General features: G+C 41.6%; 2 protein-coding genes across 6 annotated transcripts in view; one reads left to right on the plus strand and one right to left on the minus strand.

Moving 5' to 3' along the window:
- srsf7b (serine and arginine rich splicing factor 7b) overlaps window positions 1-17,207 on the plus strand; it is a 32,520-nt gene extending 15,313 nt beyond the window's left edge. For 3 of the 4 annotated variants that reach the window (XM_078405281.1, XM_078405280.1, XM_078405279.1), the window contains exons 2-9: window positions 4,127-4,339; window positions 9,432-9,608; window positions 10,551-10,625; window positions 10,722-10,799; window positions 13,179-13,232; window positions 15,768-15,815; window positions 16,399-16,434; window positions 16,811-17,207. In XM_078405281.1, the coding sequence (XP_078261407.1) occupies window positions 4,143-4,339; window positions 9,432-9,608; window positions 10,551-10,625; window positions 10,722-10,799; window positions 13,179-13,232; window positions 15,768-15,815; window positions 16,399-16,434; window positions 16,811-16,865 (720 nt within the window). In that variant the 5' untranslated portion in view covers window positions 4,127-4,142 and the 3' untranslated portion in view covers window positions 16,866-17,207. The remainder of the gene's footprint in view (window positions 1-4,126; window positions 4,340-9,431; window positions 9,609-10,550; window positions 10,626-10,721; window positions 10,800-13,178; window positions 13,233-15,767; window positions 15,816-16,398; window positions 16,435-16,810) is intronic. The other variant, XM_078405278.1, reaches the window with a different exon arrangement.
- A 4,934-nt stretch (window positions 17,208-22,141) lies between these two features.
- Window positions 22,142-26,874, minus strand: part of galm (galactose mutarotase) — a 31,904-nt gene continuing 27,171 nt past the window's right edge. For both annotated transcript variants that reach the window (XM_078405288.1, XM_078405287.1), the window contains exons 6-7: window positions 23,725-23,899; window positions 22,142-22,284 (exon numbers count right to left, since the gene is read on the minus strand). In XM_078405288.1, coding sequence (XP_078261414.1) covers window positions 22,201-22,284; window positions 23,725-23,899 — 259 coding nt within the window. In that variant the 3' untranslated portion in view covers window positions 22,142-22,200. The remainder of the gene's footprint in view (window positions 22,285-23,724; window positions 23,900-26,874) is intronic.

The raw sequence follows: 26,874 nt of genomic DNA on the forward strand, positions 1-26,874 counted from the left end.
GAATGGGTGATATTTTGGGTTGAGACCCTATATATTTGAAGAATTGTGGTTAGAGTGCAACCTTTCTGGCTGACGGCATGCTGAGCTGAATGGCATCCAATTTACAAACTTTCTGTGATTCTATGTGAAGCTGTTTGGGACATGGTGTGTGACGGAGTAGTATAGGGATTATGTAAATTCTTCACTGGGGCCAGATTTGGTGCAAGTGACTGCATGGCGTACCTATTTCTAATAATGCGGATTTCTGATTCTAGATTTTTTTTTAGATGTGATCATTTTATTTTCTTCATTTGACAACATACTGTTTTTTTTTAACTGGAATGCAATTCCTTGTTAAACTAAGAAACTGCAGACCAGCCACCTCAATGTGATTAGTTTATGATTGTGACTGCATTATTTTCCAGTGCGTAAACGCATGTTGTATTCTTGTAATCTTGCTGTGCAAACTGCAATCCAGCTTTTCAATGAAGGTGCATACAAATATTGAGAGAGTAAGTACAATGAAATCCTTGAATGAGAAGTTGTTTCACTGTCATCATCTATGGAGCCTTTAATGTAAACAATTAATCTGCGGTTAAGCCATGTCAGATTCAACTGAGTGTAGAATTCGAGTTATATTTTGGATATGGTTCTAGTAGTTTATATGGATCTTGGGAAAGGTTTGATTCCTCAATTGGCTTTTGACTTCAGGTTATTGAAATGTCTTGAAAAATCTGAAAAGCACATTGGCTTTGCATTTTGACACAAAGTTTCTGCTCAGTTACTAGTTGTCAAAAGTGCTGGAGTAACTCAGCAGTTCAGGCATCATTTCTGGAGAACATGGCTAGATGACATTTTGGGTCGAGACATCTAAACATTTGTCACCTATCTGGACTTTCAAAAAGCCTTTGACAAGATCCCACACAAGAGATTAGTGTGCAAAATTAGAGCACATTGTATTGGGGGTAGGGTATTGACATGGATAGAGAACTGGTTGGCAGACAGGAAGCAAAGAGTAGGAATTAACAGGTCCTTTTCAGAATGGCAGGCAGTGACTAGTGGGGTGCTGCAAGGCTCAGTGTTGGAATCCCAGTTATTTACAATATTAACGATTTAGACAAAGGAATTAAATGTAACATCTCCAAGTTTGCAGATGACAAAGCTGGTAGGCTGTGTGAGCTACAAGGAGGATGCCATGAGGCTGCAGGGTGATTTGGATAGGTTGGGTGAGTCATATCAGTCACTGAAAGTAAGCATGCAGGTACAGCAGGCAATGAAGAAAGCCACTGGAATGTTGGCTTTCATTGCGAGAGGATTTTATTTAGGAGCAAGGAAGTCCTACTGCAGTTGTACACGGCCCTGGTGAGACTGCACCTGGAGTATTGTGTGCAATTTTGGTCTCCTAATTTGAGGACGGACATTATTGCTATTGATGGAGTGCAACGTAGGTTCACCAGGTTAATTCCCGCGATGGAGGGACTGACATGATGAAAGAATGGATCGACTGGGCTTGTATTCACTGGAATTTAGGATGAGAGGGGATCTTATAGAAACATAAAATTCTTAAAGGATTGTACAGGCTAGATGCAGGAAAAATGTTCCTGATGTTGGGGGAGTCGACGACCAGGGGTCACAGTTTAAGAATAAGGGGTAAGCCACTTAGGACTGGATGAGGAAAAACTTTTTCACCCAGTAAGTTGTGAATCTGGAATTCTCTGCCACAGGAGGCAATGGAGGCCAATTCACTGGATATTTTCAAGGTATAGTTAGATATAGCTCTTGGGGCTAACGGAATCAAGGGATATGGGGAGAAAGCAGGAACGGGGTACTGATTTTAGATGATCAGCCATGGTCATATTGAATGGCGATGCTGGCTCGAAGGGCCGAATGGTCTACTCCACCTATTTTCTATGTTTCTAAGATGTTTGTACTAGTTACAAAATGGATTTGATTGAAAGATACAACATGAAAGCAGGCCTTTTGGCCCTAGTTCTATGTTATCCTATTTTTGCTTCCACTTCCTACACATTGGGGGCAAATTACAGAGGGCGATCAATCTACATCCGTTTGTTTTGAGGATTATGGGGGCAAACCAGATCACCTGGGGAAAACCCACGTGATCACAGGGAGAATGTATAAGCTCCATAGACACAGCACGGCACAGTGGCGTAGCGGTAGAGCTGCTGCCTTATAGCACCAGAGACCCAAGTTTGATCCTGACTACGGGTGCTGTCTATACGGAATTTGTACGTTCTAGCTGTGATCATGTGGGTTTTTTCCGGGTGCTCCGGTTTCCTTCCACGCGCTAAGACGTGCGGGTTTGTAGGTTAATTGGTTTCAGTGAAATTCTAAATTGTTCCTGGTGTGTAGGATAATGTTAGGGTATGGGGTGGATCGCTGGTAGGCACAAACTTGGTGGGCCAAAAGGCCTGTTTCCATGTTGTATTTCTAAAATCTAAAGTAAGGATGGAATCCAGGCCTCTGGCACTGTGAGGCATCAGCTCTACCAGCTGCAATACCATGCCACCATCGGCAAACTAGTTGCATGCCCTGTACACATCACAGAAATAATCTCAATTTTAAAAGTAAATTTGTTTTTTCAGAAGTTTGCACATTTGGAAAGGAGAACCTGCATTCAATATGGAAATAAGCAGTTGATGGCTACTCAGCAACGTCACATCTGTGAGGCAGCGGCTCTACCAGCTGCGCCACTCAAATGCTCTAAAATATATAATCTTTTGATTTCTGTATTTGATGTTTATATTATGTATTTCTGGTTTTGGAGGTGGGACTGTAGAGAGTACCCAGTCCTTTTGAAAATCTGATCTGAGGCAAATGGAATTTAAAAGTGGAGGCAGACTCACACCAGACCTTTCTCTTTTTCGCATAAATATGCAAATTTAAGTTCAAAGTTTTAATTTTTTTTTTAAATGTCATCTATTTCTCCATGTAATATTGAATGGTAGTTTTACTGCCATTTCTCTGCAAAATTCAGGCCAAGATTTGCAGTTTACAGTGCCAAAACATCACTCATGTGGAACCCTGAATAGTATATTTCCTACATTTGTCTCTTTCATTATTTTCTTTTGTTATTTCAACAGCTTCATGGTTATTAGCTTACTACATGTTCAAATGAATTTAAATTAATTACCATGAAACTTTTAAAGTGTGGCCCATTGTAGACTTGTTCATCGGTTCAGTTAATATAAAATGTTGTTTTTAACTGCCTAAGACCCCTTTACCTCAAGTTTACCTCAATCTAATAAAGGTAAATGTAAAACTACTTTTCCTGATGGTTGATGAAGGAATGTTGGTCATGTCATCAAGGGACTTCTGAAGAGCAGTGTCATGATTCTTTTTGTGACTGTCTAGTGTTTGGAAAATGTTTAATGCCTCATCTAACTGGGAGAGCCAACAAATAATGTTCTATCTACGATATATACTACAACAAAATGGACTAAGGTAAGTGCTGACAGTGGAACCAGATGAGAATTTATGATTGGATGGTGCTCAACATGCAAGTCCAGGGAATCGCTTGTGTATCAGTGCATTGCACCTTCGTATTACTCACTAGCCTGCCTTTCCTATCCCTCTGTTTCCACCTGATCGTTTTGTTCTCGGGCAGCCTTTTGCTCTTGGGATCTTTACTCTATTTCATGAAAGCTGGACATATTTATAAACAGTTTGATCTTTTCTTTGTCCATCAGTTATTGAAGAATGAATAGATCGTTCCAATTGTTTTAATCAGTTATAACGTAACTTCTAATTAGTGTTTTTTTGGTGTGGTAGTTGATCCAGTGTTAGTCTGGTTCTAAATGAATCTTATGCCAAATGAATCTGATGCAATCCTTAAGACAGATAAACTTCAACTTGTAGTGCAAAGGCATTTCTCAGTGATGTTGCATTTCAACTACTTCTGCAAACATTTGTGTTCATTAGCTATTTATGGATTTTAAAGTAATGCCATTTGAATTAAGACAGTTACTTTAATAGAACATTTTGCTGTATTTTCTTAAATTGTAGCTATGGTCTTTACATAGGTCTCAATATACATTGTAATAATGTATGTTTTTGTTCGATTCTAAAGTCTAATTTCCCGTTGAAAATCTTTAACTAAAGCAGTTTTACTTAGTGTTTTGTTTTGCAGACTCTAATGATGTCTGATGTGCATCTCAACAGAAACCAAGGTCTATGTAGGTAACTTGGGAACAGGTGCCGGTAAAGGGGAACTAGAGCGTGCATTCAGCTACTATGGACCACTGAGGACTGTCTGGATAGCACGGAATCCCCCTGGTTTTGCTTTTGTGGAATTTGAGGAGCCACGAGATGCTGAAGATGCTGTTCGTGGTTTGGATGGCAAGTAAGTCAACTTTAAAGGAAACTAGATGCCATTGATATAGTCATGCTTTTGTTATCTGATTTCTTATTGCATAACGTGAATGTTTTCAGTTGTATTGAAAACTGGTCAGAATGCTTTGACACAGCATGTTCTCCACCATCAGCATCCACAGAGAATGGAGGGGGTGCTGACTGCATGAGAATTGCTAAAAAGAAATCCCTAGTATTCTATTTCCAAATATCCGCACTATATTTCATCTCCTTTTACACAGAAATTGAAAGACCAAGAGATATTAGTATTAGACAAAACGATCCTTTGCAGGCCATGCATAGCCTTTTACGCATATTCATTTATATTTTTACTGGTGGTGCGAATACCAAATGCATAAATACATATGTGAGTTTACTGTACTTTATTTGGGTATTGAATGGCATTGTTTTGCCCCCTTGTGGAATATAGCATGGAAGTAATAGAGCAGTCTCATGAAAATGCTTTTTTTTTCTCTGCAGGGATATACTTGTATTATTTATGGTTGTTGGGCATTGTGTGTTCTACTCAGAGGATATGGAACATTTGAACATCATTCATGGTATTCTAAATGGAGTGAATAATGATAGATTAACTTTACCATTTGAATTTAGCTCCCCCTTTAAATATTGGGCAGTGTCTGAGTGATAAATGGACAACATTGTATGGTGTCCATACAAATGGACAATATGGTGTCCATTTATCTATTACTAGACCAAGTAGACCGTTGTGCCCAAACCTCTCCTGTATTGGTGCAGCACACTCTCCTCCCCCTCCCCCCGAGATAGATTTAAACTTTAAAATGTGAATAACTTTTAAAATATAACACCGATTTCAATGAAACTTCTTCCATTAGCACCAAAGGGACGACGGTGAGTAAGGTGGGCATAAAATTGTCGCGCTATCGTGTACCGTTTTGGCTGTCGTTCAAGAACAAACAAATGAGTTTTAGTATATAGATAGATAACAAGTACAACAGTGTATGGATAAGAAAACAATGGCAGCGGCCATTACTGCAGGGAAAGCCATAATAAACACAAGCGATCTGGCAGATGTGGAAATGACAAGCTGCTTCCTCAGATGTCATGTTCTCTGTCAGGATACCAGAACTATTTTCACATCAGATCCGATGTCCAGTCACTGATGATGTGCATCACTGCTCTTCTACCTGGCCAGGGTCCGTCTGTTCAGTTTAGAGGTACAGCATGGAAACAGGCTCTTCGGCCCACTGAGACCAAACCAGCAATCACTCTTGTACTAGTTCTATCCTACACAATGGGGACAATTTACAGAAGCCAATTAACCTACAAACCTGCACGTCTTTGGCATGTGGGAGGAAACCGGAGCACCTGGAAAAACCACGCGGCCACAAGGAAAATGTGCAACTCTGTACAGACAGCACCCATAGTCAGGATTGAACTCGGGTCTCTGGCATTGTAAGGCAGCAACTTTAGTTCTCTCTGCCCCCCCCCCCCCCCCCGCTCTCTGCCCCCCCCCCCTGCTCTCTGCCCCCTCCCCGCTCTCTGCCCCCTCCCCGCTCTCTGCCCCCTCCAAGGCTCTCTGCCCCCCCCTGCTCTCTGCGCCCCCCCCAAGTTTGGAGGCCCCTGCTCTACACAGTTGAGTGATTTCTGCTCTATTTACTCTTTCCTGTTTGTTTAGTGAGGCAGCATTGAAAAGGGCTCTTTTGCCCACTGAGCCCATTCCGACCAAGGTGCCTCATACCACCTAGTCCCGTTTGCCCATGCCTGTTCTTTGTTATCCCACTTTCGTATCCACTCCCTACACACTTGGGACAATTCAGAGGCCATTTAACCTGTAAACCCACATGTTTTTGGGATGTGGGAGGAAACCTCTACCACTCGTACCTCTGCTGCAGTGATGAAGACAAGTGTCAATAGTTGCTCAAACTGCTGTCTACTGTTCTGTGATCCATTGGCTGATTGAAGCTTTCCAACTTTTCCTCGGCTGAGACCTTTTGGCGATATGATGTCCCATGAGCAGTAACATGCTATAATTATTTGCATAAATAAGTTTGTTTTTGAATCATTCATAATTTTCCCTTCAAGTCAACATTAAAGGGATGCAAACCTGCTGTAAAATGGTTTCGACAATTGGTGAAAACCAAATCTTCCACTCTTTCCAACCTCTAGTTTTATAGATTTTATTCTGAGCATTGCACAGAGAGAGAGAGAGAGAGAGAGAGAGAGAGAGAGAGAGAGAGAGAGAGAGAGAGAGAGAGAGTCAGTCAGTCAGTCAGTCACTCACTCACTCACTCACTCACTCACTCACTCACTCACTCACTCTCTCTCTCTCTCTCTCTCTCTCTTCGGCTCATCTTCAACTAGGACCTTGGGTTGGGCCTTTACCGTGTGCATTTTGTGGAAACCTGGTTTGGCTTTGGAGAACTTTGGTGGCACATCTGTGTCTTCCTTCAGTTTGATACTTGATGTAAATGATGGGGAAGATGATGATTTGTAGTTTCCTGAAGAGAGAGAACTCTGGTAGGAGCCAGAGTTGATCAAAAAGTGATAGTTCAGACTCAACTTCTTGCCAATCTTGAGTTTGCTACAATGTCCTTAAAATGACTGAAACAATTTAAATTTAATTAAATTTAAAGAAAATATTTTCAAAAGTAATAGGAGCAGAATTAGGCCATTCGGCCCTTCAACTCTACTCCGCCATTCAATCATGGCTGATCTATCTTCTCCTGCCTTCTCCCCATAACGTCTGACACCTGTAATAATCAACAGTTCATTTTGGTTCATTTTTGTGGCTGAGGTTGTATTGATGGCTTACCTTGTCCAGCTGCTTCGCCCTGTCACTAGAACTCATGAAATGTATAACTGGTACACATTTGGTAGGCTGCAAGGCTGCTTTTATTGAAAACTATATCGGACGAGGTGACCCAATTCCTTCTGTTGTCTGACATTTACAGCAGACATTGGCTTCTACAGTCTGAAGAAGGGTCTCGACCTGAAAAGTCACCCATTCCCTCTCCTAGATGCTGATCTGCTGAGTTACTCCAGCATTTTGTGATACCTTCGATTGGCTTCTACAATGGTGCTAATCTCTATAACTGAGGTTTTTTTTTGTTGAGTATTTTAAGGATGACATGGAATGACTCCTCTGAATCTGGACTTTGTTATCTTTGAATGCTTCCTACAGATTTGGAAACATGGTGGAAATGTGAATTTGTACACCGGAGCAACACTATCACTCACTGCAAAATTCTACGGTCAACTTTTTTCTACTGTTCATTTTGTGATTAGCTGAAGAAATGTTCATGAAGGAAAAAGTATTAAGTATGGCTAAGATATGTAAATTTGAAGTTTTATTGTAGTTTGGTTGATTTGAAGTTCTAGCCATTCGTTTTGTGAAAGGAGCATGTTCAGCTGGCAAAAGAGTACGTATTAGCTTAACTCAGCACATACGACGGTGCACTTTTGAAACTTCATTTTTACTACCTGAAAGTTTCTGACTGCATGGATATTAGAGAGTGTACAAAGTGAAATAGTTATTTGCATTTAGAGATAGAGTTCGACAGCAACTTGTTCAAGGTTTTATTAGTGTATCTTTGCTTTGTTCTGTACCTTTTGAATCTCATTAATAGGCTATTCAAATTGATTTAGTCACCCACAAATTAGGATTTAGTGGCCTCAGCAATTCCACAGGATGGCGAATTTATCGTGAGATCATTGCTAAACTCTTTACTACAGCTTCATAACTATAATTAATTTACAAGACTGCTTGCCTCTTTCTTTGGTTTCCCTTTTCTCCCAGATATGGTAATGTCTCTTTTTATTAATAAGTGGTAAATGCCATTAAAATGTTTTTCTTCAAGACTATTTTGAATTTCCTCTCTTCCACTGGTGTTGGTATCAGACATAGCTGACCTGTGTTTTTCAGCAGGTCTTTATTTGCCTTCTTTCACTTGAACCCACTCATCACTGTCTTCTTTCGTTGTAAGCCCCTAAACTTAAAGCTGAAGCCAATGGCATTGCAGAAAGTTTTGGGATAGTAAATTGCCACACTTAGTCTCCCTTTTTAAAGGTAGGAAGCTAACAGATATCATATTTTGTTAACTTTGATGATGTATAACTTGTTGCTGTCCATGTACTTCTATGTTTTTGGTATATTTAATTTTCACCAGAATGGGATGTTATTGTGTTTATTGTTCCTCAACCTAATAAACAACTTAATGGCTACAATGTCTGTTTTTCTTTTAATAAATTGTCCTTTTTAATTGTCTCAGCCATGTTCCTGTTTGTTTGTCTCTAAGTTTTAAAGGGGGGTAAGTACTTTATCTTTACCTCCTTCTCCCCACCCCCACTATACCGGAGTGCACCACCCACCCACCGCACCACTTCCCCAATGAGTCCAAATTGATGGTTTTGACTTTACATCTTCGTACTGATGGGAGAAGTGTGGGTTTTTTTCTCCTGAAATTTTGGTTAGAACCATGGCTACTTTAAGATTTTTTCAGATGAATAACATTTTTATGTTGGAGTTCGGCATGATTTCTACTTTTTTGCGAGTTTTGATAAGTTGTTGACCCGGTAATGTTCATATCACTGCTGCAGAAAATATATGCATAGAGGTGGGCTTCAGGTCGAGGAAATCTGGAAAACATGGTTTGTGTGGTAGAAGCTCATTTAACAGATCTCATGGTATGCAACCTGAAATAATGTGCAGAGTTTCACTGAAACCTAAAAATATCAATGATATCTATCACAAGACGGCGCTGAAGCCAGGAAACTGCGTGCTGGCCCCAGAAGTGGATCTATTATCATTCATTACAATGGCTCCACTCTTAGATCTTTCAACAGCAACATTTCTTCAGACTTTACTGGACTTTATCTTGCTCTAAACATTATTCCTTTTATCCTGTATCTGTGCACTGTGGACATCTTGATAGTAAACATGTATGGTCTTTTCGCTGACTGGAAAGTATGCAACAAAAAAGCTTTTCACTGTACCTCAGTACATGTGACAATAATAAACTAAACCAAACATAAGGACAATATGGGTTATTTTAATGGTGCTTTGTGTGGGGTTATCTGTTAAACAGCAATTTCTTTAACTTAAGGGTAATTTGTGGTTCGCGTGTTCGAGTGGAATTATCAACAGGAATGCCTCGGCGCTCACGCTTTGAGCGCCCGCCAGCCCGGCGGCCCTTTGACCCAAATGACCGATGCTATGAATGTGGAGAAAAGGGTCATTATGCTTATGACTGTCATCGCTATAGTCGACGCAGGAGGAGCAGGTACGAGATACCATTCGCATTGACTATTGATATCGCTTAAACGCTTTTAAAATATATTTAAGCAGCTTTAATGTAATTTGAATAAAGAAATGCTATGCTTTATTGTTGCTTTTTGCTGCTTTACATTTAAGTGCTAATCAGGTCTTGTGGCATTATTTTCTTTGCTTAACTTTGAGTTTCACTGTGAATGTTTTGAATATTAATGATTCCACCTGGTCCAAACCTTTCAGGTTTCTTCGTTTGAGTCAGTCACCGCGATTCAGAATGTCGTGAGCCTCATGATATCAGGCTGAGGCATCTAGCAAATCCAACAGTATTGATGCGCCTAGAGCATACGGTGATTGGCATGAGGCCAGATCCCCTCGAGAACCTGCTACAACTAGCTTCACCTTTAAGATTCTTTTGAGGGCAGAAAATGTATGAGAATGAGACAAGGTGATCGCCGTTATGCTGTAAATTGGCTTTCAATTGGGCCCCTTTCTAGAGGAACGCTATATTGACCGCATTCCCTCGTAGACAAACCATCCTGCGTCAATCAAGCCTCACATTGGCTCATTTGGCTGTCAATTTGATCGTCGTTAGATTGAAGAACATCTAGATGCTGCGATGATCTGATAGATACTTCTAGATCGCCTAGATCTGCTTGACCTTGGTCCAAAGAGGGGGTCGACTGACCTGCAAACTTGCAAGGTTTACTTTACGTACCACTTACAAGTGTTTTTACAATGCACAAAATGGTAAAAGAAATGTAATTATTTTTTAATGGATCTGCATTATATAGCTTTAATCTAAAATATGTAAATATGTAGGTCCCCATATTGTCTATGAAAATGACAGACATGTATATTGTATTGTAGTGATCATATTCTGATTTCAGCAGAGGTATTCCATGACTGTGATGCCAAAACAGCTGAATTTAACCTCCCTCTTTTGTCAAACCAGGTCCAGGTCTAGGTCACGTTCAAGATCACGTGGAAGGAGATATACTCGTTCACACAGCCGTAGCCGTGGCAGAAGGTACGTCTTCAATGCCAGTTTACTCTTAAGGGGTGGTTCCTGTGGGTTTGAGGATGTCCTATGTGATGTAACAATAACTGTTCCAATCTTGTCAAGGTCCAGGTCATTCTCTCCTCGGAGATCCAGATCGTTTTCTCCTCGGAGGTCCAGGTCTTTCTCTACTAAAAGGTCCAGGTGAGCATTAAACATAGTTTAGAGTCGGAACAAGGGTCCCGACCCAAAAAAATCACCCATTCATGTCTTCCAGAAATGCCGTCTGACCCACTGAGTTACTCCGGCGACAAAACATTCCTTACCCTCTCTTCCTCCTCAATTCATTGTTTTAAACATTGATCTCCAGATTACTTGATCATTATATTCTACAAATTAGATGTTTTCTTGCCTGACAACTTTATAAAAATGTTACGCATCAAAGAGAAGATTCGGTAGTTGTGATCCCGGGGAACACATTACTCAATTACCCGTCTTTAAATTTGGGCTGTGGCTATCCATGTAACCTAAATGTATTCGTATGACAGTAATTACATCCTTGTAGATAATTGGAAAGCAAAAACTGCAAGAACATCGGGGCTGATGGAAAACCAGATAGGTATATTAAACTATGAGAGGCATGGAGAGGGTCGACAGAACCTTTTTCCCCAGGGTGGGAATGTCCAACACTAGAGGGCATGGCTTTAAGGTGAGAGGGGCAAAGTTTAAAGATGTGCAGGGCAAGCTTTTTCTTTAAAGAGTGATGCGTGCATGGATCACACTGCCGGACCCTCACTACCAGCGCACGCTGCCTCCGGGAAGGCTGCTACGGAGAGGAGACGGTGGCCCACCTCTTCACAGAGTGTGGATTTGCCAAGAGAGTCTGGAGAGGTCTGCAGGGGTCCCTGTCACGATTCATTCCGAGCAGCTCCGTCACGGAGGACTCTGTGATCTACGGACTGTTCCCAGGGACGCATTCCAAGACTGACATCGAGGGCTGCTGGAAGGTCATCAACTCGGTGAAAGACGCTCTTTGGTCTGCCCGAGCTTTGTTGGCCTCCCAGCGGAGCGAGATGTCCGTCAAGGAATGTTGCCGACTGGCCCGCTGCAGAGTGCAGGAGTACGTGCTGAGGGACGCACTGAAGCTTGGTGCAGCCAACGCTAAGGCCCTGTGGGGGAGGAGCACAGTCTAGGGTCCTTCCGTTGCTGGACATGGGGGGCAGGGTGTGGTGGAGACGCCCCTCCAAATAAGGGATACTGGGTAAATGTATGTAAATGTCTAAGTGAATGCCTGTATCGAATGTAACCTCCGGAAATGTCGGATGAGCTTGTTAAAAAAGATGTTTTGTAAATGATATTTATTATTTGAATAAAGTATTTTTTGATATAAAAAAAAAAAAAGTGTGGTGGTGCAGGCTGGTATGAGAGTGTCTTTTACGAGGCTTATAAATGGGCACATGGGTATGCAAGGTTGTGGACCAGGTGTAGGCAGAGGAGATTAGCTTATCTAGCATCATGTTCAACACAGACATTGTGAGCAGAAGGCCCGGTTCATGTTTCTATTTTCTTACAATCAACAACAAAACGAGAGAGAGAAACTGAAGTTGATATTTCTGGACAATGAAGGATTTCTAGCAATTCCAGGTTTTGACAATTGTGAATGAGTTCAGCCTTGAACAATCGTACAGCTCGTCGTCTGTTAAAAGTGAGAATTCTTTCTAATGTCATGAAACTGGATTTTAAGATGGTTTCAGTTTGCATTACATAGAATTACATTGCAATTACAAGACAGGCAGGCAGTTTTAATCAAGTTTGATGTTCATTCCCTATCAGTAAGTGCAGTGCTGCTAATCTCACCAGAAGCAGATCATAGAACATAAAGCTAGAACATAGCACAGGATCAGGCCCTTCAGCCTGCAATGTCTGCTAAACATGATGCCAAGTTCAACTAATCTCCTCTGCTTGCACACAATCCATATCCCTCCATTCCCTGCATATCCATGTGCTGATACAAGCCTCTTATCTGCCCCACCACCATCCCTGACAGCGACATTCCTTTAATTGCATATTTTTGATGCAATACAACCACTGCAAATGTGTGACCCAATATTTACCTTGTACAGTTACTAAATAACGGTGATCATCTCCATTTAATGTACTGTGCAAGAGTTTCCAATGCCTGAAGAACCAAGAAAAGCAAAAAAAAGACGCAAAGTGCAGGAGTCAGGCAGCATCTCTGGAGAACATGGATAGATAACTTTTTGGATCGGAAACCTTCTTTGGAAACATCACCTATCCATGTTCTCCAGAGATGCTGCACCCCCTGAGTTACCCCAGCACTTTGCGTCCAGTTCCAATGCCTTTTTAACGTGCTTTGCATTATCTGTATTTTTGGATTATTTATCGAGAACACCCTTCATTACTCTGGATAATTGAGAGTCAACTGTAGATGACATCAATGCACTTTGGGAGGATTGGGGAATGTTTCTTCCAAGTTAACCCAAGTACCTGTAAGTATTTTGTAATAGCTAGCTTTAGCTCATCATATATCGTTTTCAGTTTTTGTGATAATATTTTGTACAGGTCTCGATCGAGGTCACGATCCAGATCCAGGTCCCTCTCAAGGCAGAGAAACAGGTCAGTTTAATGTTCATGTAATAGTCTTTCTGGTAATTAACCTGTTGCTCATACTAAATTGTTGGGGTGAGGTGGGGGGGGGGGGAGATAATTCTAGCAGCACTTGAGTATTGATCATTGGCTACAATAAAAATTCACTGAATATTGAATATAAGAACATAGGAGTAAGAGTAGGCCATCCATTTCCTTTAGGCTGCTTCACCATTGATCAGTATCATGGCTGATTTTCTCCCTCTGTATTATGTATGATTTGCCTTAATGCCCAGAAATTTATTGATCCCTACCTGGTATACATGTATATCCAGTCTGCGGGAGTAGAAACCTCCAACAGTTCACAACCTTCTGAGTGCAGACATTTCAGTCCTAAACAGCCTGCTCATTATACCCGAACTGTACCCCTCTGGTTCAGACCCTTAGTTAAGGAAACATCCTCCGATCAACTCCTTCTAATGTGATTTCCGTCTTCCAAACTCCAGGGCATGGACGAAGGGGTAAGATGTTTAGAGTGATTTGAGAGACATTTCTCACCACAGGGTGTGGGTGGAGACAGATGTTCTTGCATGTACATAGTTAGAGGAGCATTTGCATCAAAGCATGATGGCTATTACCAAGTGCTAGAGATGCAATTAGTACATGATGGTCTAAGAGCCTGGCTCTGTGACTATAACACTCAGCTTGACATCAGTCCAGACCCGAAACATCACCTATTTATGTTCTCCAGAGATGTTGCCTGCAACCGCAGGAGATGCAACACCTGTTCCTTTACCTCCCCCTCGACTCCATCCAAGGACCCAAACAGTCTTTCCAGGTGGATGAATGAATAAGTTTATTGGCCAAGTATGTGCATATACAAGGAATGTGCCTTGGTGCACCGCTCACAAATGACAACACAAACGTACAGTTAACAATTAAGAATAAAGCATAACCACATCAAAGCAGTGAGACAGAGATTCATCTGCACGTCCTCCAACCTCATCTATTGTATCCGCTGTTCCAGATGTCAACAGCTCTACATCGGCGAAGCACAGGCTAGGCGATCGTTTCGCTGAACACCTCCGCTCAGTCCGTCTCAACCAACTCTCCTGGTGGCTCAGCACTTCAACTCCCATTCCCAATCTGACCTTTCTGTCCTGGGCCTCCTCCATTGTCAGAGTGAGGCCCAGCGCAAATTGGAGGAACAGCATCTCATATTTTGCTTGGGCAGTTTACGGCCCAGCGGTATGAACATTGACTTCTCCCACTTCAGGTAGCCCTTGCTTCCCTTCTCTATCCTCTCCCCAGTTCTCCCACAAGTCTTCCTGTCTCCGATTACATCCTATCTTTGTCCTGCCCCCTCCCCTGACATTAGTCTGAAGAAGGGTCTCGACCTGGAACGTTACCCATCCCTTCTCTCCTGAGATGCTGCCTGACCTGCTGAGTTACTCCAGCACTTTATCTTTTTATTTATTTATAAACCAGCATCTGCAGTTCCTTGTGTCTCCAATGTGGTCTCTTGTTTGGTAGTTCCAATACTAAACATGAATTCACTTCAGCATTGGTACACAATGGCTGCAATGTGTTCCATCCATACAACACATTGTGGTTATTCACAGGTTAATTCTACAGCATATCCTCAACCACCAGGGTTCAGCCATTAGTTTCAGACAAACAATATGAAAGATGAAATGATCATTCTTTCCCCAGGGAATCCATTTTATCATAGTTCACACCATTCTTTGATAATTTAACAACTTCAGATAAAGTATGCAGAAACCAAATTAATATGCAAGGTTTGTAACTATATTCACTCTGTTGCTCATGTTTTTTGCACGAAACAACCATGACCCATTGAAATGAAAGCAATATGCATGCAGCAGTTTTGATACATTGGTAATTTAATGGAAGTTCAATAGGAATTGAACGTATTTAAAATATATTAAGGAACAGATATTATAGTTGTTTCACAATCTTAGGATGGCACTACATTCTTGATCGTGAATGGCTATTTAAAGAACAATGGTAATTACAGCTTGCTTAAAAACAAATAAATCAATTCTCTGGTTGGTTTAAGAATAAATGTTCACGTGGAGAGTTCTCCATTTCGGACTCATCCCATCCCAATTGCTGACCTCTACCCCAGGGTTGGCTTCCTGAGTTGTTCCCTTGCTGTTGCTGTCTTGTAAATGCTGCTACCATTTATCCAATCCCCTTTGCTTGGGAAGCCCATACTCTGGCTTGGGTCTGACTGTTGATCTAACTGGAGTTTGCAGCAACCTGAACAACCTTGCAATAACAGGTCAGCTGGGTTCTAGGGGGAATGGATAATGGAAGCTACAAACCACCTCCAGATTGCCATAGATCTCTTGGTGTATCTGAGCTCATTTCCATCTACAGGCCTCTTGGACATGCATGCCTGCAAACTAAACCCCTTTTTGTTATTTCTGTTGACAAAAGATGGTAAATTCTAGTTGAGGTTTGTAGTTGCACGATAATTAATCTTCATGGGTGTTACATTTAAATGTACAACAAATAATGATCAAACATGTTTTAATGTAGATCTCTGTCTCCTCTAAGAAGATCCAAGTCTCGCTCTGTTGTTCGAAGGTGAGGAAAATCAAACAATGTTTGTTCAATTTGAAACACTTGTCTTTCTTTCTCGTCCCCCAAACCCCTCCTTATCAGTTTTTAAATTGCACCCCCTAGCGACAGCATCCATGGTTGATTTTTTTGCTCTCGGGTCACTCTTGAGCCAGTTGCAAGGTATGGATCAATTACTGCAGGTTTAGTAAAATTTGAGGATGACATTTGGGGGATTTTAGTGATAGAATTTTGGAAAATCAGCTGTGCTGCTCATGCCTGCTGCAAGATCCAGGTCCTTATTGGATATTGTTTCATCTTGCCATTTCTGTTTGGGTTAGATTCGTGCTCATCAGTCTTTTGCACTGAAGACTTCTGCATCCAGGTTCTAATTTGACAAAGGCAGTCAGTCTGGGGAAATTATTCCTTTTTAAGAATCTCTGGAATTTAGGCTGGTTGTTCTTGCTGAAAAGACAGCTTTACCTTTTTCTCTGCAGTGTTAATCTGAGCCTGGGAAGTGTGGCTTTGCTTTTCTCCTGCCTAGTTGTGATCTTACTGTTGGCCTTTGGGTATATACTGTTAACTTCTACCTCTTCTATTCTAAACACAGTCACTCGAAGTCTAGATCACATTCACCAAAGCGAAGGTAAGGAATTATTTAAACAAACAATTTATATACAAACTGGATTATCCTCACCTACTTCTCTGTAATTATTTGTATTAAGGTTCTTATTTAAATGTCTGAATTAGTCCCACAAAAACCTGTTTAGATGTGTGAAATTTTTGCTTTAAAATTTTATTTCTGCATTTAATATTTTTCTCTGACAAATCAACATTACTTGATAGCATGGAGTGGTTGATAAACGGTATCAGCAAACACCTTCATGTCGATGCGTTTCCCTTTAAGAGCCCATGATATTTAGAGTGTGGATTGGATCTTGATAAGTCTCCTGAAATATGCATGGATGCAAATGAACTTTACACGTATAGTTTGTTCTAACAACACTTTTTTCCTCCCACAGTCACACGCCATCTGAAAATTCTCGTAGAACTGCAAGCCCTGGCCTAAATGACTAAGTACAACTTACAGAGCTTAACTGTAGAATGAATGTTTTTTTTGTTTACATTCTTTGAAGTTGTACGGGAATCCTTTGGTTCTTTGTGGGGTTTTTGATTTGATTTTAAATGTAAGGGCTTGTTTCTAACTTAATTTCCGTGCTTTCTTTTCCCCCTTTTTGTGGAGAAAATCTGGCGTGGGTAGAATTGTTTTTTAAAAGAATACACAGCCTAGAGACTAAATGGAGTGATCTGCATTCTTCCCTGCATAACTGTTGTATTCTTTTGTTGTAATATCAGATTCCTCAAACCATTCAAAGTGTATCACATTTTTGTATCTGGAAATAGAAATAAATGAATTGTCCTGAGTTGTGTTTTTTATGGATACAGTGCATAATCATTGCATTTAGTTCAATATACAGTTATTCATTGTAGTGGGATGGGAGACTAACTTATTTTAAGAACCTGAGCCAAAGAAAGTAATTGGGGCAGGTACAATAACATTTGAAAGGCATTTGGACAAGTGCATGGATAGGAAAGGTTTAGAGGAATATGGGGGCAAATGGGATTAGCTTAGATGTAGCAATTTTGGTTGGCGCTGGGGTTGGGCTGAAGGGCCTGTTTCTGTGCTGTATAACTAGGAACAGACTTAGGCCATTTGGCCCAGTGAGCCTGATCCTTCAATTGATCATGGATGATCCAACGTACCCTCTCAATCCCATTTTCCTGCCTTCTCCCTCCCTGTAACCTTGACATCCTTACTAATCAAGAACCTATCAATCTCCACTTTAAAAATACTCCATGACACAGCCATCTGTGACAATTCATTCCACAGATTCACCACCTTCTGGCTAAAGAAATGTCTCCTCATCTCCATCCTATGTGATACTTTACACTATAAAATGAATGTAAAAGGATTGAGAAATATTGTCATCTCAGTACTGCAGAGGGGAGGCTCTTGAAAAACAGGTACAGATCTGTATGTGGGATTGATCTTTTGATTAAATTTTAATCTATTCATCTGACCAAGTGTTAAAAAAATTCTTGCTTAAAGTTTTGGGAGAAACGACAGTCAGAAATCCTACTTCATAAACTTCAAAATTTATTAAGCTTTCAAATCTGTAAAGTTTGATTACTAGTAATTAATTATTTAAGCACTTTGTTCCCAGTTACAAGAGTCTAAATATTAAAGTATATAAAATGTAAGCGTCAAAGACATAATTAAGTGCAGAGTGGGGGGAAAAATTTGTGAAGCAAGTTACAATCTGCACTGAACTGTTTGTGAAAGTGAATAATTTTCAAAGGGGAATTGGATGTTTCTTTACAAATTCAAGAGGAAATTTGAGGAGAGGTGAGACTCAAATTAGTTCTATAAAGACAATAGTGAAAATTTAATTGAATTGAACATTTACGAGACACACAATTGCAGATGTTGGAATTCTGGGCAAAACAAGTGCTGGAGTAACTCAGCGCAGCTATTCTGGAGGAAATGGAGGGGGTGTTTTGGGTCGGGATCCTTCAGACTGCATTTACATTTGCTGAATAGCCAAAAATGATACTACTGCCACTTTGCTGCTTTTAAGGTGTAAACAACTTCAAAAATAACTGATAAAATTGATTTTTCCTAAAGACACTGAGGAAAATACCACCTCTTGTACCTAATGCATGTTGAACAATCCTGGAATCTCTGGTTCCCTTTACAAATGCATCAGCACCCCAGTGATTCTGAAAATATCTGAAACACATGATCATATTGAATGGCGGTGCAGGCTCGAAGGGCCGAATGGCCTACTCCTGCACCTATTTTCTATGTTTCTATAACTTGACATAATATTCACAGAAGAGTACCGTGTGTAGATTCTAGTAAGTGTGGGGAATGTAAATCTGGTTGTAAATCTGGTTTGTGGCAGAGGTGGTGGTGGAGGCAGATACGATAGTGGCTTTTAAGAGGCATTTTAGATTAGCACATGAAAATGGAAGGATTTGGATCATGTGCAAGCAGAAGAGATTAACTTGGCATTGTGTTCAGTGCAAACGTTGTGGGCTGAAGGGCCTGTTCCTGTTCCAGGTCTGTGTGTAATTCATGGCAAATTCACAGCAAGTCGTCTTTCTGCAAACTTTATTTTAGTAATCTGGAGAAATAAGGAATAAATAATGTTTGCATTTTCAATTTGCAAACCTAAATTTATATATTTAAAATGTTTGGAGTCAATTTTTTATAGGAAGGATAGACACCCCTCCCGGCTCTTCCGAATTTGGCGGAAAGTTTCCGCTTTCTTATTTCATTTCTGCCATTCCGATTTCATAGAAACATAGAAAATAGGTGCAGGAGGAGACCATTCGGCCCTTCGAGCCAGCCCTGCCATTCATTGTGATCATGGCTGATCATCCATAATCAGTAATCTGTGCCCAACTTCTCCCCATATCCCTTGATTCCACTAGCCCCCAGAGTTCTATCTGACTCTTAAATTCATCCAGTGATTTGGCCTCCACTACCCTCTGGCAGAGAATTCCACAAATTCACAAGTCCCTGGGTGAAAAAGTTCCTTCTCACCTCAGTTTTAAATGGCCTCCCCTTTATTCTAAGACTGTGGCCCCTGGTTCTGGACTCCCCCAACATTGGGAACATTTTTTCTGCATCTAGCTTGTCCAGTCCTTTTATAATTTTATATGTCTCTATATTTCGCCTCACATTTTTCTGCAAAACAGTCGGTAATTGCTATTTATCAATTCTTCATAACTTAGTCATACATTTTATGACCATTGGTCTTTTATTCAATACCAAGAGAATTGGGATGTGTAAGGAAAAAGCAAAATAGAAAAAACAAAACAATTTTTTCTTTGTGTTGTAAAACTATCTCTGTTCAATAACCTTTCTATAAATAACAGAATATACACATGATAGCCCTGACATTGTACATGTAGTCCAAGAACTACAGACTGTTGGAAATAATAGTCGTTTTTCTTGCATGAATGTAGCACAATGCGTATGCACATTTGGCATGCATACTTTATTTTGCTGAAAAGTTGCATTACGTGCCATGTTATGAATTTTTATGTAAAATTCTGAATTTTGGACATCAAACTTATAAATTTGTAAAATCAAATGTTGGGAGGTCTGGATAGACACAAAAAGCTGGAGTAACTCAGCAGGACAGGCAGCATCTCTGGAGAGAGGGAATGGGTGACGTTTCAGACTTTCTTAATGTTGTTAAGCTGGAAAGAGCACAGAGGAGATTTACAAGGATGTTGCCAAGACGGGCCTGAGCCATAGGGAAACGTTGGGCAGACTCGGACTTTATTCCTTGGAGCGCAGGAGGATGAGGGGTGTCCTCAACAGGCGTATAAAATCATGAGGGGCATAGATTGGGTAAAAGACACTGCATGTTCACCCTGTATGGTCAAATCAAGAACCGTGGGGGGGGGGGGTGTTTAAATTGGAACCCGAGCGGCAACCTTTTCACTCAGAGGGTGATGAGTATGTGGAATGAACTGCCAGAGGAGGAGGCATGTACAATAACATCTGAAGAAGGGACTCGACCCGAATCGTCACCCATTTCTTATCTCCAGAGATGCTGTCTGTCCTACTGAGTTACTCCAGCTTTTTGTGTCTATCTTCGGTTAAACCATCATCTGCAGTTCCTTCCTACACATAACAATATTTAAGATATTTGGACAGGTACATGGATAGGTTAGGTTTAGAGTGATATCTTAAGGATAGCGGAGTTAGGGGGTATGGGGAGAAGGCAGGAATAGGGTACTGATTGAGAATGATCAGCCATGATCATATTGAATGGCGGTGCTGGCGCGAAGGGCCGAATGGCCTCCTCCTGCACCTATTGTCTATTGATATGGGCGAAACGCAGGTAGGTGGTACTATAGGCATCTCGGTCGGCATATGCAAGTTGGGCCAAAGGCCATGTTACCAAGTTGTATGACTATTTGAAAAAGTTACGAGAGAAAATTCAAATTGTCACTTCATTCATTCATGCTCTTGTTCAAATTACCATGTATGAAGGTACTGATTTGTGATGCAGGAATATCATTTGCACAGCGGAGATATCATTTTAAAAAGTCTTGATGTAAATTCAAAGCCATTGAAAGAATTATTACAATGTTACACAATCTAAGACGTTGGTGCGCTGACAACAACCTGGTCCTTAACACCAAGAAGCTCATTGTGGACTACAGAAGGACTAGGGGTGGTACGCACACCCCCATCCATATTAACGGGACGGAGGTGGAGCGTGTTTCCAGTTTCAGGTTCTTGGGTGTCAACATTTCTGATGACCTCTCTTGGACCCACAATACCTCAACACTGATCAAGAAGGCTCACCAGCGTCTCTTCTTCCTGAGGAGACTAAAGAAGGTCCATCTGTCTCCTCAGATTCTGGTGAACTTCTATCGCTGCACTATCGAGAGCATCCTTACTAACTGTAGCACAGTATGTATGGTATGGCAACTGCTCTGTCTCCGACCGGAAAGCACTGCAGAGGGTGGTGAAAACTGCCCAACGCATCACCAGTTCCTCACTCCCCTCCATCGAGTCTATCCAGAGTAGGCGATGCCTGCGAAGGGCGCGCTGCATCGTCAAGGTCAGCTCTCACCCCAACCACAGATTGTTTATCCTCCTCCCATCTGGGAGGCGCTACAGGTCTCTCCGTTCCCGGACCTGCAGGTTCAGGAACAGCTTCTTTCCTGCGGTCGTTACGTTACTTAACTCTGCGCTTCGGTGATTGCTGCCATCCCTCCCCCACCCCCCCTCGGGCACTCCTCCCATCAGTGACTGATCTTGCTCACCGGAATTTCCACTACCACCACTGTGCATATATGTATATATTATATGTTTTACTATTACATCACATGCACTCTGGTTAAGATGCTAACTGCATTTCGTTGTCTCTGTACTTGTCCACTGCACAATGACAATCAAGTTTGTATTGTATTGTATTTCAAAACTGCTTGAATTAACTACAAAAAACTGATAGAATCTACAAACTGCAAAGTTACTCAAATCTAAAATTGCTTCAAATTGCAAAACGTCCAATATTTTGACTAAAATTATTTTATTTTGGTTCAAGCAAATATCCAGTAACACTACTGACTGCTGATTTCCTGCAGTAATTCATATGGAGAGCATTTTATTTAGAGGAACCTTTCTTATGCAATGCCCTGAAGTAGAGACATTGCCACTAAGGTTGGCACATCTGCACAAATGCTCCCTCTGATAGACACAAGTGTGTTGTTAAAGTGTTAAATCGTTTCTCGCCTCATCAAACCCACGCCATCCAAGTGAATATTTTCCCATCATCAAAGTATTTTTATTCAATGAAGGCATTACATGTAGCTGCTTACATTACTGTTTTACAACAGAGAACTTGAGCCAGGTTGTGTGATTATATTCCTCACAGGGTCTCAGTAGCACATCTGGGAATTTCTTCTGCAATACCAAAATATTTGAAATCATCAGTGGTCTAGCTCACCTGCTGGGCTCTATGTGTAACTACTTCAAACAATTTCTGAATGATGTTTTAGTGTATTCAAATGTGTTTGTGGGTCTTACGAATACAGTGCGGAATGATTGCATTCACTTAAGTGTAGTTACATGATTGTGGGTTGGGAGATTAATGTATTGGGAGAAGTGGAAGCAGGGGAGGTAGTTGAGGCAACTACTATAACAACATTTAAAGGACAGGTGGACAGGTACATTGGTGTATATGATTTAGAGGGATAGGGGAAACGTAGGAAAATGGGACTAGTGTAGATGGGGCACCTTGGTCAGCAAGGACGTGTTGGAACCATTTATGCTTAATTCAGTTATTGTCATTGTGTTATGGCTATGTTTTAATATTTCTAGTTTATGTCTTTTTTTGCCTGCTTGTGGGTGTGACTTAATGCGTAATGGGGAGTGTCTAGATGGGAGGAGGCTAGCGTGTCGACAGAGGTTGTGGGTCAGTTTAGACTCGGAGGATGGTGAGCATACAGTTCTTTACCACACGCTCGTACCATACGCTTGTATCATCTATATTTGTAAGAACCATACGGTAATAACTGCAAGATTTCTAGAAATTGTTAGAAGAAGAAACAGTTGATAAAGTACGGAAACTGATGAATTACTCTATGGTCTGTGCTACTTTAATAAAACCAATTAATGAAGAAAAGAAGTTTGGAAGATTCGTTTTGTCATATCAGGGTGCGACGTGTGCGTAAGCTATGACGACATTTCATCCCCGAGAAGTAATGGCTATCGAAGTGGGATTTCGAGATGGTGTAGAAACTGCCATTACAACATGATTGTGGGTTGGGAGAAGTGAAAGCAGGTGAGGTAGTTGAGGCAACTACTATAACAACATTTAAAGGACAGGTGGACAGGTACATTGGTGTATAAGATTTAGAGGGATATGGGGAAACGTAGGAAAATGGGACTAGTGTAGATGGGGCACCTTGGTCAGCAAGGACGTGTTGAGCTGAAAGGCCTGTTTTTGTGTCAGACACATACAGCACAGAAGCAGTCCCTTCAGCCCAACCTGTCCATGCCGACCAAGATGCCCCATCCAAGCTAGTCCAACCTTCCCACATTTGGCCCATAACACTCTAAACCTTCCATCTACTTGTCCAAGAGTCATTTAAATATTATTATAGTACCTGACTCAACTGGCAGCTCGTTCCATTTATCCATCAGTGTGCTGAAGGACTATGAAAGTCAAAATATGCAAAACATCTTTGTAACAAGTCAATATTCTTCACCTCAGCAGTTAAGTGTACAGAAACAAAAATGAAAATAAAAAGGCGATTATTTTGGATAATACATTGGTCAAACAAAATTCTAAATGTTCTCAATACTTGGTGCTCCCCCACCCTCTCACAGCCAGAAACTTACCTTGTTGACAGCGTCAGGCCAGTTCTGGGTTTCCAGGCAAAAAGCAGAATGCTTAGGATATAAAGCTCCTCCCTTCCCCTTCAAGCTCCCGTCAAGAAAGTTGGCAGTGTAGAACTGAATTCCTGGCTGTGTCGTCTCCATCTCCAGCAGTCTGCCACTCGGCCGATGGTAAACCCTGTCAACACATGCTCACAGAAGTTCTGCAGGATGTTTATGTTAATAAGTTATAGGCCAATCAGCCCATCGTCTATTCAGCCATGCAATCATGGCTGATCTATCACTCTCAACCCCATTCTCCTGCCTTCTCATAACCCCTGACACCTGTACTAATCAAGAATCTGTCAATTTCTTTGAAAAATACCCAAAGACAATCTCCACAGCCGTTTGTGGCAATGAATTCCAGATTCACCACTCTCTAAAGAAATTTCTCCTCATCTTTCTAAAGGTACCTCCTTTTATTCTGAGGTTGTGACATAGAAAATAAGTGCAGGAGGAGGCCATTCGGCCCTTTGAGCCATTCATTGTGATCATGGCTGATCGTCCACAATCAATAACCCGTGCCTGCCTGGCCTCGCCCAACATTGGGAACATTTTTCCTGCATCTAGCTTATCCAGTCCTTTTATAATTGTATATGTTTCTATAAGATCCCCTCTCATCCTTCTAAACTCCAGTGAATACAAGCCTAGTCTTTTCAATCTTTCCTCATATGACAGTCCCGCCATCCCAGGGCTCAATCTCGTGAACCTACGCTGCACTGCCTCAATTACAAGGATGTCCTTCCTCAAATTAGAAGACAAACTGTACACAAAATACTCCAGATGTGGTCTTACCAGGGCCCTATACAACTGCAGAAGAACCTCTTTACTCCTATACTGAAATCCTCTCGTTATGAAGGCCAACGTGCCATTAGCTTTTTATCTAGGCCTTTCACTATTTGGTAAGTTTCAATGAGGTTCCCCCCCTCATCCTTAAACTCCAGCGAGTACAGGCCCAATGCCATCAGACACTCATCATATAATAACCCAGTCATCCCCGGGTTCATTCTTGTAAACCCCTGGACCCACTCTAATGCCAACACATCCCACCTAAGATATGGAGCCGAAAACAGCCCACAATATTCCAAATGCGATCTGACAAGTGCTTTATCAAGCCTTAGCATTACATCCCTGTTTTTATATTCTAGTCCTCTCGAAATAAATGCTAACATTGCATTTGCCTTCCTTTCTACCGATTTATCAGATACCAGTTTAACATTTATTCCCCCAGCTTTGAGGAAATTCCCCATACGCCTTGAGGAGATTCACTGCCTGCCTCTGATGGTTTATGGCCTGGACATGGGAAACTGAAAGAGGTTGGGAGAAACAAGGAACTGCAGAGTCTGTAATCTTAAAGCACAACACAGAGTGCTGGTGAAACTCTGCAGGGCAGGCAGTATCCGTGGAGGGAATGGACAGGTGACCCTTCTTCACACTGATTGGAGTAAGGGGGGAAGAAAGCCTGGAAAGTGATAGGTGGACACAGGTGACGGGGTGATTGGAAGATGGGTGAAGTAACTCACAAAGGCTCAATAAAATGGTGTCAGATAAGGAGAAAAGAGGATGTAGAAACATAGAAAATAGGTGCAATTTGGCCCTTCGAGCCAGTACCGCCATTCATTGTGATCATGGCTGATCATCCACAATCAGTAACCTGTGCCTGCCTTCTCCCCATATCCCTTGATTCCACTAGCCCCTAGAGCTCTATCTAACTCTCTTTTAAATTCATCCAGTGAATTGACCTCCACTGCCTTCTGTGGCAGAGAATTCCACAAATTCACAACTCTCTGGGTGAAAAAGTTCCTTCTCACCTCAGTTTTAAATGGCCTCCCCGTTATTCTTAAGACTGTGGCTTCTGGTTCTGGACTCCCCCAACATTGGGAACATTTTTCCTGCATCTAGCTTGTCCAGTCCTTTTATAATTTTATATGTCTATAAGATCCCCTCTCATCCTTCTAAACTCCAGTGAATACAAGCCCAGTCTTTCCAATCTTATACACCAATCCCGCCATCCTGGGGATTAACCTCGTGAACCTAAGCTGCACTGCCTCAATAGCAAGGATGTCCTTCCTCAAATTAGGTGACCAAAACTGCACACAATACTCCAGATGTGGTCTCACCAGGTCCCTATACAACTGCAGAAGGACCTCTACTCCTGTACTCAAATCCTCTCGTTACGAAGGCCAACCTGCCATTAGCTTTCTTCACTGCCTGCTGTACCTGCACACTTACTTTCAGTGACTAGTGTACAAGGACACCCAGGTCTCGTTGCACCTCCCCTTTACCTAATCTGACACCGTTGAGATAACAATCTGCCTCCTTGTTTTTGCCGCCAAAGTGGATAATCTCACATTTATCTACAATATACTGCATCTGCCCACTCACTCAACCTGTCCAAGTCACCCTGCAACCTCCTAACATCCTCTTTGCAGTTCACACTGCCACCCAGCTTTGTGTCATCTGCAAATTTGCTAGTGTTACTTCTAATTCCATCATCCAAATCGTTAATATATATTATAAATAGTTGCGGCCTCAGCACCGAGCCTCCACTCACCACTGCCTGCCATTCTGAAAAGGACCTGTTTATTCCTACCCTTTGCTCTTTGTGTGAAATGTATAGCCAGAGGGAAGGATATGGGTGGAAAGGAAAAAGGGGGAATAATAGGGAAATGTAGGAGAGCGGTCAGAGGAGGGGAATGTAGTACCCGGCCAATTGTAACTAGGAGGCATACAGAATTGACTGGCAATGTGGAGACTGTTTTATCTGGAATGGGGAAAGAGATGGATGGGGGGGGGGGGATGAAATAGGAGCAAACCAAGGAGGGGTTGGGGGGGGGGGGGGGGTGAAATAGGAGCAAACCAAGGAGGGGTTGGGGTGGAACATCAAATAAATAGGAGGGGGTTGGGGGTCTTAATTGAAATTGGAGACTTCAATGTTCACACCATTGGGCTGTAAGCTGGCCAAACAGAATATGAAGTGCTGTTCCTCTAGTTTACATGTGGCCTTATTCTGGCCATGCAGCAGGCCCAGGATAGAAAGGTCAGTACGGGAATGGGAAGGGGAGTTAAAATGGTTAACGACTGTTTCTCCAAAAACTTGTTTTCTGTCCACCA

The sequence above is a fragment of the Rhinoraja longicauda genome, chromosome 9 (assembly GCF_053455715.1).
Source record: "Rhinoraja longicauda isolate Sanriku21f chromosome 9, sRhiLon1.1, whole genome shotgun sequence".
Lineage (NCBI taxonomy): Eukaryota > Metazoa > Chordata > Chondrichthyes > Rajiformes > Arhynchobatidae > Rhinoraja > Rhinoraja longicauda.